General features: G+C 40.0%; 1 protein-coding gene across 10 annotated transcripts in view; it reads right to left on the minus strand.

The window, feature by feature from the left end:
• caskin1 (CASK interacting protein 1) overlaps positions 1 to 13412 on the minus strand; it is a 116176-nt gene that overhangs the window by 13981 nt on the left and 88783 nt on the right. For 4 of the 10 annotated variants that reach the window (XM_067571270.1, XM_067571272.1, XM_067571279.1 and 1 more), the window contains exons 11-16: positions 12576 to 12821; positions 8052 to 8156; positions 7129 to 7247; positions 4890 to 4971; positions 4196 to 4308; positions 1259 to 1369 (exon numbers count right to left, since the gene is read on the minus strand). In XM_067571270.1, coding sequence (XP_067427371.1) covers positions 1259 to 1369; positions 4196 to 4308; positions 4890 to 4971; positions 7129 to 7247; positions 8052 to 8156; positions 12576 to 12821 — 776 coding nt within the window. The remainder of the gene's footprint in view (positions 1 to 1258; positions 1370 to 4195; positions 4309 to 4889; positions 4972 to 7128; positions 7248 to 8051; positions 8157 to 12575; positions 12822 to 13412) is intronic. The other 6 variants (XM_067571271.1, XM_067571277.1, XM_067571274.1 and 3 more) reach the window with 6 other exon arrangements.

A 13412-nucleotide genomic window follows, 5' to 3' on the forward strand; every position in this document is an offset into this window, starting at 1 on the left:
TACTTTGGGTTCTTCTATTCCTGTTGTTATTTAAAGCTGCATTAAGTGATTATTGACCACAAGGGGGCAGAAAGACTCACGGTAACCTACAGTAACACAACTCTGAGATACAAGAAGTTGTTGTGGGTGACATTAGCAAAGATAAACCTGTGGACACGCCCAGCAACCACAGAGCAACATGAGCATTCATTTGGATTTGTGTTTGTGGCCACTTGCCTAATGTAACTGAAACATTTTAATAGCCTGCTACCTCTGGTTTGGTCTCCACCAATTCCTGAGATAAATATCCACATCTATAGATGATGAACGGTCGCCACTCTTTTGCTTTCAGATGTTTCTTCCTGGGCATATTGATTAAATTGTGAGAGCTTACTAAAAATGGCTATCTAAGGTTTTATATTGTGGGGTTGGTGAGAGCCAAGAGACTCAACCATACATTGTATGTGCAGACTGGCGAACCAAAACAATGAGCTAAAAGTGGTTAAAACCTGAGTAGAGGTGGTAGAGTGGGTTTAGTATTATGAGTGACCGTTTCCCATTATAGGGATTTAATTTCATATGAATAACAAAATATGCTAAGTTTGCTTTAAAATACTGAATGAGGCATTACTTTTATGTAGCTTTCATATAGTATGCAAATTCAGTTGTTAGGATCTCAGCTTTGAAACTACAAAATGAGGTCATTTAATGTACCTTTTTTAAGAAAAAATACAGGCACAAAAAGTACATTTATACCTTTTTAGCTAGGAGTAATGGTCCCACTCCAGTCCAGCAACTTTACAGATGCTTTGGTTATGCATTATGCATGAATGGTTAACCTTTTAAATATTATGAATTTACTTCATTCACATCTTTAAAAACTACATAAGTATCAAAGGCATGACAATAATGTTTGTAAATTGTAATCCAAATGTATACTACTTTGATTAAGAGCACATGGTAGTGCAAAGCAAGAAAATTATTTTAGATTACCTTAAAGTGGTGATATTTAAAGGGTACCAGGGATCAAAGAGAGACACAGGTCAATATCAGGTCAAAGGTGAGAGGTGAAAGGTTAAACCAGGACAGGTTTGGCAGGAGGCAGGGAAATGATAGCTGAGATCAGTTGAGTTTAGTGATTTAATTGTGCTTATTTGAGAGATTCTAAAGGCAGTGATATACATGCATCTTGAAAGCTGTGCAGACTTGTCTATATTGTGGTCCTTGGAGGTGCCTGTGACCTCTCTGGGGTTCAGGGGTCACGGATCAGGTGCCTTACCTCCGGGGTCATTCGGCTAATGGTGGGCAAGTCATACCCAGCGCCCAGGAAGTTTGGAGCGTAGACCTGCAGCTGAAAGTCGCTCAGCCATTGGACAACGGCCTCTGAGCTCTACGGGAGAGAAGACAGGGGGCATGCTGTCACTGGTTCCGTGTCTGGTTCTTCAATAGCCACTTTTTCTCAGCAGGGCCAAGTTCTGGCAAGCAGGAGCCACAATTTAGTAAAGTATGGCAAGGAACTGTTGTCCTTGGATGATGTCTATCAGTCAATCATGTAGTCAGTATATCTTTACTGATGTCAAAAAAAACAAATTCTTGTATATTTATGGATTATTATAATGATTCAGCAACATTATGCAACAAGAATGTGAATGAATCAACCCTGGTTAGCCCTGTTTGGCCCTGGAGTGAAAACCAGGCTAAAGTTAGGAAGGAGAAAGGTCCTGCCTGCAGTAACTGGAGTGCTACAGTGAGAGCTGCAGATTAGCCACAGCAGGTTCATCTGCATTTGACACTTTACAGCTTGAAAGTAAAGACAAAATAGATTTTTATCCTGTTTCTCTTGCACTCTGCTCTTGAAAGGGAGAGATCAATAAACACTGTATTGTGGTGGTGACCACTGAAAACCTAAACTGCTGATTGCTGAAAGATTTGTTGAAGCTATGTTTGGAATATCTAAAACAACAACAACAACAACAACAACAAACCAGCAAGGAAATAGGGCCATATAACTGTTCCAGAATAATCCCAGAAATATAAACTATCGTGTATGGTGCCTTGCTGACTACTCTTCGCTAATTACTCGTCAGGGGGTTTATCTTCTAAGACTGTGGCTGGGCTTCAAAAATGTGCTTTAGGTGTGTTCAGTGTAAACCTGGTTGAGGTCTAAATGCACACAGTGTGTCCTGTGTGATTCTTATATGAGCATTCTGTGGCTGCTCTACACATCCTATATAGCTGCTATGTTTCCATAGCCTAATAATGTAACTATAACTATAACTAAATGAAAAATCACTAGAATGATCACTCAATTAAAACGGGTTAGTTGTTACATAGAGACTAGTCATTTCTAAATAGGAAATGTACACTAACTAACTGCTAGATTGTAGCAGTTGTCTAACTAACTGAAACAACTGACACAACAAACGATAGCTTGCTCATATATTACTTGTTAAGTAAGAAGAGTAAAAGAGAAACAATGAAATATGGTTAACATATCTTACCTGACACTTAAAATTCTGTTTAATAATGATGTAAAGTATGTGAAGTATTTAAATTACCTTTCACAAAAACAATACAATTCAGTTCAAATAACAGATATTATGCCAATAATGCTAGACTGAATGACCAAATGACATCAGTCTAGCATAACTGTACAGTAATGCAACAGTGACAAAGCACTGCAACTTAAGTTTAATATATTGCTAGGCCTCCTAAAACTTTTTTTTCAGCAATTGTGCTCCAGTTTTTGATGCAGCGACTCCCTGTTTACACTGTGGATTGCTTTTGACTGGATAGTGCTACAAATGTTACTAGCAACTGCTTTACACATTACTAAAGTCTTTGCTAGCTAACACGTTCCTTAACTTGTAATGGTGCAACCTCATATAGTAAATCACTGGTTTGAAACTAGCTGGTAGTTACTAAGAACGTAGAAAGGACTTCACACACTAACATAGTAAAGGATTTATGAACAGCTAGTGCAGCCGAGTTCAGATCAGCTGTAAGAGACCAGACATACAACTTGGTGAAAAGAGTTGTTGATTTGCTGCAGTGTCCTGTTCTAAACACTGATGGGTGACAGCAGGGAGCAGAGCTACAGGACTAGGTGTAACTGCAAAACCACTGCATGACTACTTCTCACACTCTCTTTCTCTTTAAACTGCCACATGCCTCCTGCCCCTCTTGTCTTTCTCCGTTCTGCTTCTCTCTCTCCCTCCTTTTCTTCATCTTTCCATGTGCCCTCTTCTTCCTCCACTCTGTCCCTTGAAGATAATTGGTCTTTCTTCCTCTTAACCCTGCTGAGGGAAATATTAGGACGCTGGATGCTGAGGAATGGGGACTCTAGCTAACAGATGGCCATGAGAACATGGCTTATATACACACACATACACACACACACACTCACAGGCAAGTCACGCATACACAACCACCACGACCACCTGCTATTTAAATATGCTCATTGGTTCATCAAGCTTGAAATAATTATACAATAAGATGTGAACTTAAATGCGATCCCACACACATACACAAACACACACACACACACACACACACACACACACACATACACACTCTACAGTAAATGACATCTTACTGTACGTGGTGTAAGCTCAGATTTCACACTTCTTGTGCCGAGCTAATCCACCCACGCCATGCACACTGCTGGGGCACCTGCCAGCATACACAAACACACACACACACCGACATCTCTAAACTAGAGTTATGAGCTATGCTTGAGGTGTACCTTCCAAAGATCAATATAAAGACATTTATCTCAGCAAAAGAAGAAAAAATACTGCGATGGAAGAGGAGAAGCTGCAACTAAAGTGTGAATAACAATGGATAGCAGGTAACAGATAAAAGAGAGAAGGACAGGATTCTCTCTCTCTCTCTCTCTCTCACACACACATGCACACACTCACACGCAAGATTTCTCATTCACAGATTCATACAAGATCAAGCCGAAGATCTTGCACTCACACACTCACCGTGTCGTGGCTGCATCCGAACACTCGCAGCACGGACGAGGCCAGTTGCGAGAGAAAGCGTTGGGACATCTTGGTGTGTGTGTTTGTGAGTGAGTGCTGTGGTTAAGGTGACTGAGGAGCTACGTTCTCATCATGCTGCAGTTGGATGCTGCATGTGTGTGATTGGTGTGTGTTTGTATGAAAGCGGGAGAGAGGACTGAATCTGTGGGCATTTGGGACTGTCCTACCTTCCCCTCGCCTGGCACCTCCCCCTTCCTGGTTGCTGTGGCGTCGTAAGGCGGTGCTTCATGGAGTGGACAGCCTGATTGGCTTGATGTCCGAGAGGAGGTGGCAGAGCCTGCTGGGAGAAATATCATTGGCTGGTTTCAAGCTGTCGCCCTATCACTATAAATTTGCATCGATCAACAGATGAGTTTACTGGTCTTGCTAATTGACCTCTGCCCTCGTCCTCTAACTGATTTCTGGTCAGTCTCCTTCACTGCTTTGATAATCAACCAATCAAATTCTTGCTTTCCTAGATATGACAAACCATCTTAACCAATCACATCCTTCTACGCTTCCTCCTACATCCTCTGCCTTGGCCATCTGTCTGTAAAACCAGCCAAGATCTCTGTGTGTATGTGTTTATGTGTGTGTGTGTGTGTGTGTGTGTGTGTGTGTATAAGTGTGTGTGTGTACAGAAGTGACGAGATGACTTTTTTTTTTAAAAACAGTGGAATATGACTTGTTTTTCTAACCCGAATCTCCTGCTCTGTTGTTTTCATCTTTTTCTCTCTATTTAAAAACTCTCCCTCCCCCTCGTTATCTGCAGTTTCATAACACTTGCAAGTATGATTTCATGTCTAAAACTTAAGTAAACTCATCGGAGTGAAACACAGTAACTGGGATGAAGAAGGACCCCCTTTGTTTTTGCTCTTGTACCTGCAGGCTGGTCCACAGACTTGGACTGCTCCAGTAGATGCTCCTTGGCTTTGGCAGACTGGGACAAGACTGTTGCTAGAAGCTGCAGATACACACACACATTCACAGAAACACACAAACACACATGCATTCACATGAACAGGCATGTAGTAACTTACATTTTGTTGCATTAAAGCAGCATTAATTGATTTTTTTGACAACTTGGGAGCAGTGGGATGAGCTTTAAACACATCATGATGTCATAATTGTGAAGCTGTTAGCTAACAGTTGCCTGTTTACAAATCTAGCAGATATGCAGCAACATTTGCATTCATTTGGAATCGTGTTTCTGGCCATCTGGTGAATTAAGTCAAATGTTCACTCTACTTTTAGTCCTTTTTTTCTGTCAGAACCAACTCCCAAAAAATCTGCCTCCTTAACTTATAAATGCTATGTTCACAACCTAGTTCCTAACTCTGTTTTTCTGTTGGGCAGGTGGTGTATAGTGGGTTTATCAGAGCTTTTTCACACATCTGCCTGCTGCTGTTCGAAATATTGTTGATTAGAGAGGTGAGAGTGAATCCAAACAGTAAAGTTGTGGGCTGTAAAACCAAAACAATGAGCTAAAAGACGCTAAAATGCTCTGTAGAGCTGAGGAGAACTGCCCTACAAGCGTCAGCTTTCACATTACACACAGTCTTTTGATCCATTGTTAACCTAAAAATATTGATTAGTGCAGCTTTAATGATCTACTGTTTAGGGACATTTTGGTCCTTTAACATAATACGACACACTTTGACAAATTACCATGAAAATGAATTGCACATAAGTTTGCTTATTATTCTGTAAATCATGTTATGTCATGATATATTATCTACTGCTTCAGGCAGTAATGACCTGCTACCTCCATGTCCTGGTCATATATTCCTAGTGGATCACCTACAGGGATGCCTTTACACAAGAATGTACTTTCAGAAGGGAAAAAGTGAATTGGTTGGGTATTTTTTGCCTTCTCCCTCAGAAACATAAAAAGCCAATTCTATAACTTCATCATTCCAGATAACATTGATCAAATCTGTGCTGAATTGTCTGTCTAAACAAAAAAAAGATGTGATGCATGTTCACTGTTGCTACATTATTCACATTTAAACCTCAGTTCTGAAATACGAGTTCTGCCATGAAAATCTGACTAGCTCTGATTAGAAGTGTATTAAGTGGGTGCAGAGAAGACAGATGCTACCTGTCAGTCTGGGCTGCACTTGGGACTAATTTTGCTGTGTGGATGTTTTACAAGGTTTAAAAGTGTCAGACTTGCAGTTTCTTAACAGGACGTCAGCTGAAAATGTCTGAAAACTTGCTGTTTTTATGAATAAATAAGCACCTGGACAGTATCACACTTATGATCATATGTTTGTCTGTGTATCTAAACGTTAGAGTGTATAGACGGGTGATACATTAAAGGAACAAACCATGTTAAGTGTTTTAGTGGGGTGGTGGGTCACTACAGGCCTCCTTGAAGCTCCTTGTCATAGATTCTCCAAGTCTGTGTAACTTTACTGGAGGGATGAACACCATTCCTCCAAAACATATTCCCTTATTTAATGATGGTGGTGGATAGCGCTCTCTGACATGTCGCTCCAAAATCTCACATAGGTGTTCAACTGGGTAACTGTAAAAGCCATACCATTTCATATTCATTACACCATCCAATGACCCCTTGTGTTCTTCATAGAAGCATCTGCATTTGTTATGTTTTTCCACTAATTTATTCAGGTTTTTCCTTTAATTTGTCACCCATCTGTACTGTATGTGCATATATTTTCCATGGAAACACATTTTTTAAAATGGGCTGCAGGAATTTTGGTTTTTAAAGAATGAATTCATTATTCATGCATATTAAAAATGTATTCTTCATATATGTTGAATTGTGCTTGTATACAAATTTTACATTTCTGCATGTTTAGCTGATCTGCTTTGACTGACTCTGTTACACTAGCAATTCATTGAGATTAATTAATCAGTACTGTACACAAAATTACAAAGCTTAAGAAACTCAGACAAATTGGAAATAAACCCTTACATCTTTTTTAGAAGTGTGCAAAGTAAATTATAAATTCTTATTTCTATAAGCCACAAACAACACTTCAGCTAATTGTTCTCTTCGGTTTCTGTTAGATCTAGGTTCCTTTGATTACGATTAATATAAAGCTGCAGCGTGTATACACACATATGTTTGTGGCAGTGTGTGTGTGTGTCGTACCTTAACCCCCTCAGCCTGTGCATGGAGGATGTGTGCGGCACTGCCGGCGCTCTGACCGCTGCCTGATGACCTCACACTGGTCACACTGCCAGAGCTACCCACACTGCTGCGGTCTCCACCTGCAACACACACACACACACATACACACACACACACACACACACACACACACACATACACACAAAAACACAAACATGCATTCACACACGCATGCAACCGCTCAAACAATATGTATAGATTTTGTGCATACAAATGCACACATGCAACAAACAGATGGATGCATACAGACATACACACACACCCCGCACACACACACACACACACACACACACACACACACACATTGAGTGGTTTAGCTGATATCCAAAGCAACGTGGTAACAGGTGTGACTCTCCATTGAAATGCACTGGGCAGCATGGCTGGATGGACAGGACGGACATGGACAGACAGACAGACAGGGTGACGGACAAGTGAGCGACAAACGCAGAAGTGAAGTAAACAAGACACATCTCTCACTTTCACATACACAATATGTCTTCTCTCACTCTCCCTCTCTCTCCTTTCTTTCCTAGGTTTTCTTCTCTCTCACCTGAAAACACCTCCATACATCTAGTTGGAAAGACACACACACACACACACAGACTGTAGACCGATGCAGATGGCTGCAGTTCTACACATAAGGCCATTGAGTTCAGCTAAGCTTTGGATGGAGGGATAGCAGGACATGGGAGACTGTCAGGAGCAGGTCAAAGAGTATCTGAAAGCCTTCAAACAGCATCGTGTTTTAGCTTTATGAAATGACTGGATAGCAAGGCAGAGAAGCTTTATCAGCCTTTTTTGAACGGACGTCAGATACTGTTTGACCCCTGGTCAGAGTTTAAGGAGTCAGGGGTTCAGGTCTCAGCGCAGTGCGGCTTAGTTACCTGCCACAGGCTTGCGCAGTACCCAGATATCTTCATTGGAGCCTCCATGGGGCCCACTGGACGGGGTGGGAGAGCTGTGAGGACTTGCCTCTGAGCCGCGACAACCTTCAACACAGAACACCACTGTTAGCCGCTAACTGACCCTAAACTGACCTGGGAAGATTTTCTCTCCTTTTGCTATCAAAAACTAGCAATTAAGGTAGCAACAATTATCTTTTGTCCACTTGGGGACTGTGGAACAAGTTGAAAATACAATACTGACATATTACCACCTTTTTAGGTTTTTATGCCTGAAGTGTTAGCAACGGTTAAAGATTAGTATTGATTCGGAGTTGTGTTTCTGGCCATGTGACGAATATTAACTCTCCTTTTAGCTCTGTTTTGGTCTCTACCAGCTCTTGAAGGAAATATCGAACTCCTCTGTTGCTAAATGCTCCACTATGTTCACCAGCTAGTTGCTAACTTTGTCATTTAGTGCTAGGCAGGTAGTGTACAGTGGATTTATCACAGCTTTAATGTTGAAAATAGTTAGCTGCTGGATATGAGGTCAATCGGTGCACTGAGGTTGAATCAAACTGTAAAGTTGAGGGCCATAAAACCAAAACAATGAGCTGAAAGACGCTAAAATACTGCGTAGCGCTGAGGGGGACGGCAGAGTCTAGTAATAATTCTTTGTGGGTTTGTCACTACAAGCCAACCCTTTGCACATTACACGTAGTAATTTGATCCATTGTTCATATACAAATACTAATAAGTGCAGCTTTAATGTTAGACTCAAACTATTATGTTTTCAAGTATCCCTAAACCACTGATTTTAAGAAATGACAGTTTAACAGTGAATGCAAGTCTTGGATCACAAAGTCCTTGTATTTAGAATTAGTGTTGCATATTTCAACAATCTGATATGAGATTAGTATGGTGCTTAAAAGATGTTCATTCACATTCAACCTTCCGCTACTTCTGAAATCATCTAAAATATAGAGTAAGTTGGACATTTCTACTGCAACTCAGTGATAAACAAACTACCGGACTTCACTAACGTCTGACACTACGACTGACTTTCACAGATTACAAGACTTCAGCCAGTAAACCAGCTGAAACTACTGGATCATTTTCATATTTTTACACATTCCAGTTGTAAAACCATACTTTTGAATTCTAAGTGCAAACTCTCCATGATCTCGGAAAGCAGTTGTCATGGCCAGACTGGCGTTTTAATCTGCCTAATTTTCTGTAGTGTGTTCCCAACTTCATATTTTTAGAAAGAGAAGGGTAAAGTAGGGTTAACTAAATTACAGAGGGGCCAGTAGGAGAGCAGGGTGATGGGATAAAGGCGGATAGGGGAGGTTTTAAAAAGATATGTAAGTTTCAAACTCACTTACACACTACACTTTCATTCTCACATACATACTCACACACCAACACACACATACACAGAAAAAATACAGCATATATATATATATGAAAACATTTATATACCCATAGTACATAAATAAATCCATAACATGAATATCTGTGTATATACACATATATGCCATAAGGTACATACACATACATATATAATGCATCCATAAGTGTGTGATTATATATGTAAACTGTTTTCAGAATGGGGCTGCTGTAGTGCATTTGGAGAGTGTGATAAACCATTATAACCATCTTAATAAGGGTTTATAAATGGTTTACATGTGTGACCAACAGTGCTCCAGAGAATCACAAACACTATATAAGTTCTTTTTCCTTCATGTGATGTCACAGCTCCTTCTTGTGGCCATTTTTCATCCCTCCATGTGACCTCAGACAAAGGACTCAACAGTCTGTTTTCAAAGACTTTCAGCAGCCTTGAATCATTTCAGTGCAAATAATTTACTATTTTCAGCAAATGTGCAAAGTGTGTACTGATCAAGGCTAGGGGAAATCAGTAAAGACATGATTTTGGGTGCTGCATTCCCATTTTTGGACTTATTGTATTAAAATTTGTCTAAAGGAAATGATACTCCTGGAGGAATGAAAATGTTGTCCAGTGAAGGCTCCCATTCACAGAGTAGAGAGTGCAGAGTTTACAGTCAGTGAATACCTTACCTGCAAAACATTCTGGGTGACATTTTCTAACAATGTATTTGGGTCACAAAATGTTTAATTTAGCATGTAAATATCTTGTGTTCACGAATCCAAAAATGTCTGCACAAAAGCTAAAGACTGCTCAGAATGAAAGCGTTATTCCAGATACAGCACTGAAATGAATTATTTTAGCAAGAGAGAAAATATCACCCTTTAATGTTGTAAAAGCTCGTCTTTTGAAGCAACATCTCCAGCTAAACATCCAACAAACTTTGCTGGCATGAAAGCAACAACACTGTTCTTTCCAGAGGTCAAATTTATATTTTTCTTCAAAGTAATAATGACAATTTCAGTCAAGGTCAATGGTGTTGTTTCAAATTATATTAAACTGTGTTTCAGCACATTCATAACATTTCAAGACTAGACGGGTACAGGCACTCAAATGTTTAAGTCACACATGTAGTGTGCTCTTTCATTGTCTGACACCCCCCCCCCCACCCCCCACCACCCACCCATCCACACACACACACACACGCACACACACACACGCACACACATAAACATACACACACATTTGGGATATAAGTGGAGGGTGGGTAAAGGTGATGTTAAAATGATTGGATGTTGGCAAGAACAAGCGGGACGAGGACAGAACAGAAAACACGTTTCTACACACACAGTTTGGTTAGGAGAGGGTTGTGTATGTTGTGTGTGTGTGTGTGTATAAGTAAACTAGCAGGGTTGTCCTGGTGGTTGGGATAGGGGTGATATACAGGGAGAAAGGAAAGAACAAACAGGAAGGAAAGGGGGAAAAAAAGAACTGCAAAAAAACAAGGAACCAAGACAAATAAACTGAAGCCCAAACCAACTCAGGTGAACACAGGTCTGTGGTAAAATGGTGAACTTTCCTCCCACCCCACATCTATTCTTCCTTACTAGCTAAGAAATTCCCAAAAGACTATAACACTTTGTATTACTCTAAAATCACATCACCTCAATAGAATTACTTTATGAACTGTTCTGTATGGTTTCTCCTTTCCCAAAAAGCTGTTTTCTCATTGACAGAAATGCTAAAGCAGAGACCGAACTAGTGTCAAACCTGCATGAGAAAGGCATGACTTTGCATTATTTACATGCAGATGTATCTTATTAAAGAGCAAACAATGAATACATTGAAATAAGGTGCTTTAGGTGATTTTGTGATTAACTATGCTGATATGAGACTGATAATATTAATTTAGTTGCCCTAAAATAATGCAACTAGCATAATGTTGGGATTCCAGGAGCAAAAGAAGTCAAGTTATGCTTCAATACTCCATTTACACTTGATACTCCACTACAACTTGATCAGATAGCAATCCAATATCAAGAAAGCTAGGAGTAAATTTAACCAAAAAACATTAGAAATGGATTATAGTCCATTTGGGAAGCCGATTACAAACCACCTCAGGGGCAGATTAAGCCACCTTAGAGAGAGGTTTGAGATGAGGTGTTGAAAAGACAGATGTGAAAATGCATCTTTCTCTCTCTCTCCGAAACACATACATAATCTTTTTGCTCATCTCAAGTGTCTCTAAGTCAGTAAGTGGTCTGGGAAAGTAGCCCCTTACAGGATCTGTCCCCTGTGATAATGGCAGTTTTAGTGAAATTATACTGAAATTAAAAATCTTTCTCTGTGTCACATTAAATCGACAGAAAGAGAGCAGCAATTTCAATACATACAGTCATACAGAAGGCATAATGTGGCGTTGTAGTGTTTTTAAATCCCATTGTTGATCATATTTGACAATATTTTCCTGAAATATGCTTGAACTTGAATGAACATAAGGCAGTAATGGATAGTGTTATTTTGTAGTAAAGATCTATCATAAAGTATCAGTTCTCTATCAACTAAACTTTTTAATTTACATGGCATTTTTTGGATTTGTTCTACCATAATTATGGGAAGTGTTATTTGCTAGATTGGTATAAGCTTATATTGACTGAATAACCTCTGACTTCATTGTGTCTTCCCACTTGACCTGATATGAAACCAAACATAAGCCTTTGTCTGCGACCTCTCGTTTCTCCACTAATGATACCAGAAATAGCAAATGGGCTAAAAGGTTTACTGCACAAAAAATTTGACTCCTCTCTAAAAGCTGACTCTGGCTCTCAGTAATGGAGATGACAACAGCAACAACAGAAAAACAAAAGTTATACAGTATGAGTAACACATAAAATTACATAAATAATGATCCATAACAGAAAACTTTAATGGATGCCTTCTTAGTAAAACATCTAAAACGCCAATTAGAATCTTACATGACCAATCAGAAATGGGTTTTTTTATTGGCAGCAAATTCATAAAACACCAGAGAAAAGCATCCCTTGAAGCTTTACAATAATAATAATAATAATAATAATAATAATAATAATAATAATAATAATAATAATAATAATAATAATGAAAAAGGGGCCGTGTACCTGGGGCAGTGGGTGTGTCTCCCTGTGGGGTTGTCACGGGCGACCTGTTATAGCCAAAGGAAGTGAAAAGTGGAAGCAGTGGCTGATGGGAATGTGGTGGAGGAGGAGGCGGTGGAGGCAGGATATGGATCTGATGGAACGTGGTGTCGTTGCCGTTGACTACCGCGTTGGCAGGGGCAACCGTCGCCGGGGCAACCAGCGGTATCTTTTGAAACTGTTGAGTGCAAATGACTGTGCTGGCCAAACCTAGATACACCCACCGTGACGACACACACACACAACCAGCCAACAGTGAACCACCGCCACGTAACAAACAAACGACAAAACAGAGAATTACACGTAAGAAAAGGGAGGGGGGGGGAGAAAAGAAAAGCTGAAGTTACAAATCAAACAAAGAAGAGGGAGGTGGTGAAGGACACGGCCGATGTTAAAAGGCGGGAGGACGGAGAGAAGGAGAGGACAAATGTTGGAATGATATGGTTAAAGAGGTGGAAAGGTTGAAGATGTGGATAGGAAAGGGATGGACTGTGAAACTGGAGATGGTCTCAGGGAATGATAAGCATTAGCTGAATATGAATTATCTAACTTCATGAAACAGAACATGTCGACTGATTACATCCAGCATGTTCTATTGTACGCATGTCATTAGCTACTAGCATAAAACAACATGGTAACTTGGTTTGTACAGTGTATGATTCCATTTATAAACAGTAGCATTGGTTTGTTGGCTCACAGTGCCCTCTTTCAATAGCCAAATGCCACTTATAACTGTGTAACCTTGCCTGTTTATGAGATACAGTATATGCCAGGGCTAGGTTGTTTAACTCCACACTCTAA

This window comes from Thunnus thynnus, chromosome 17 (genome assembly GCF_963924715.1).
Source record: "Thunnus thynnus chromosome 17, fThuThy2.1, whole genome shotgun sequence".
In the NCBI taxonomy this organism is placed as follows: domain Eukaryota; kingdom Metazoa; phylum Chordata; class Actinopteri; order Scombriformes; family Scombridae; genus Thunnus; species Thunnus thynnus.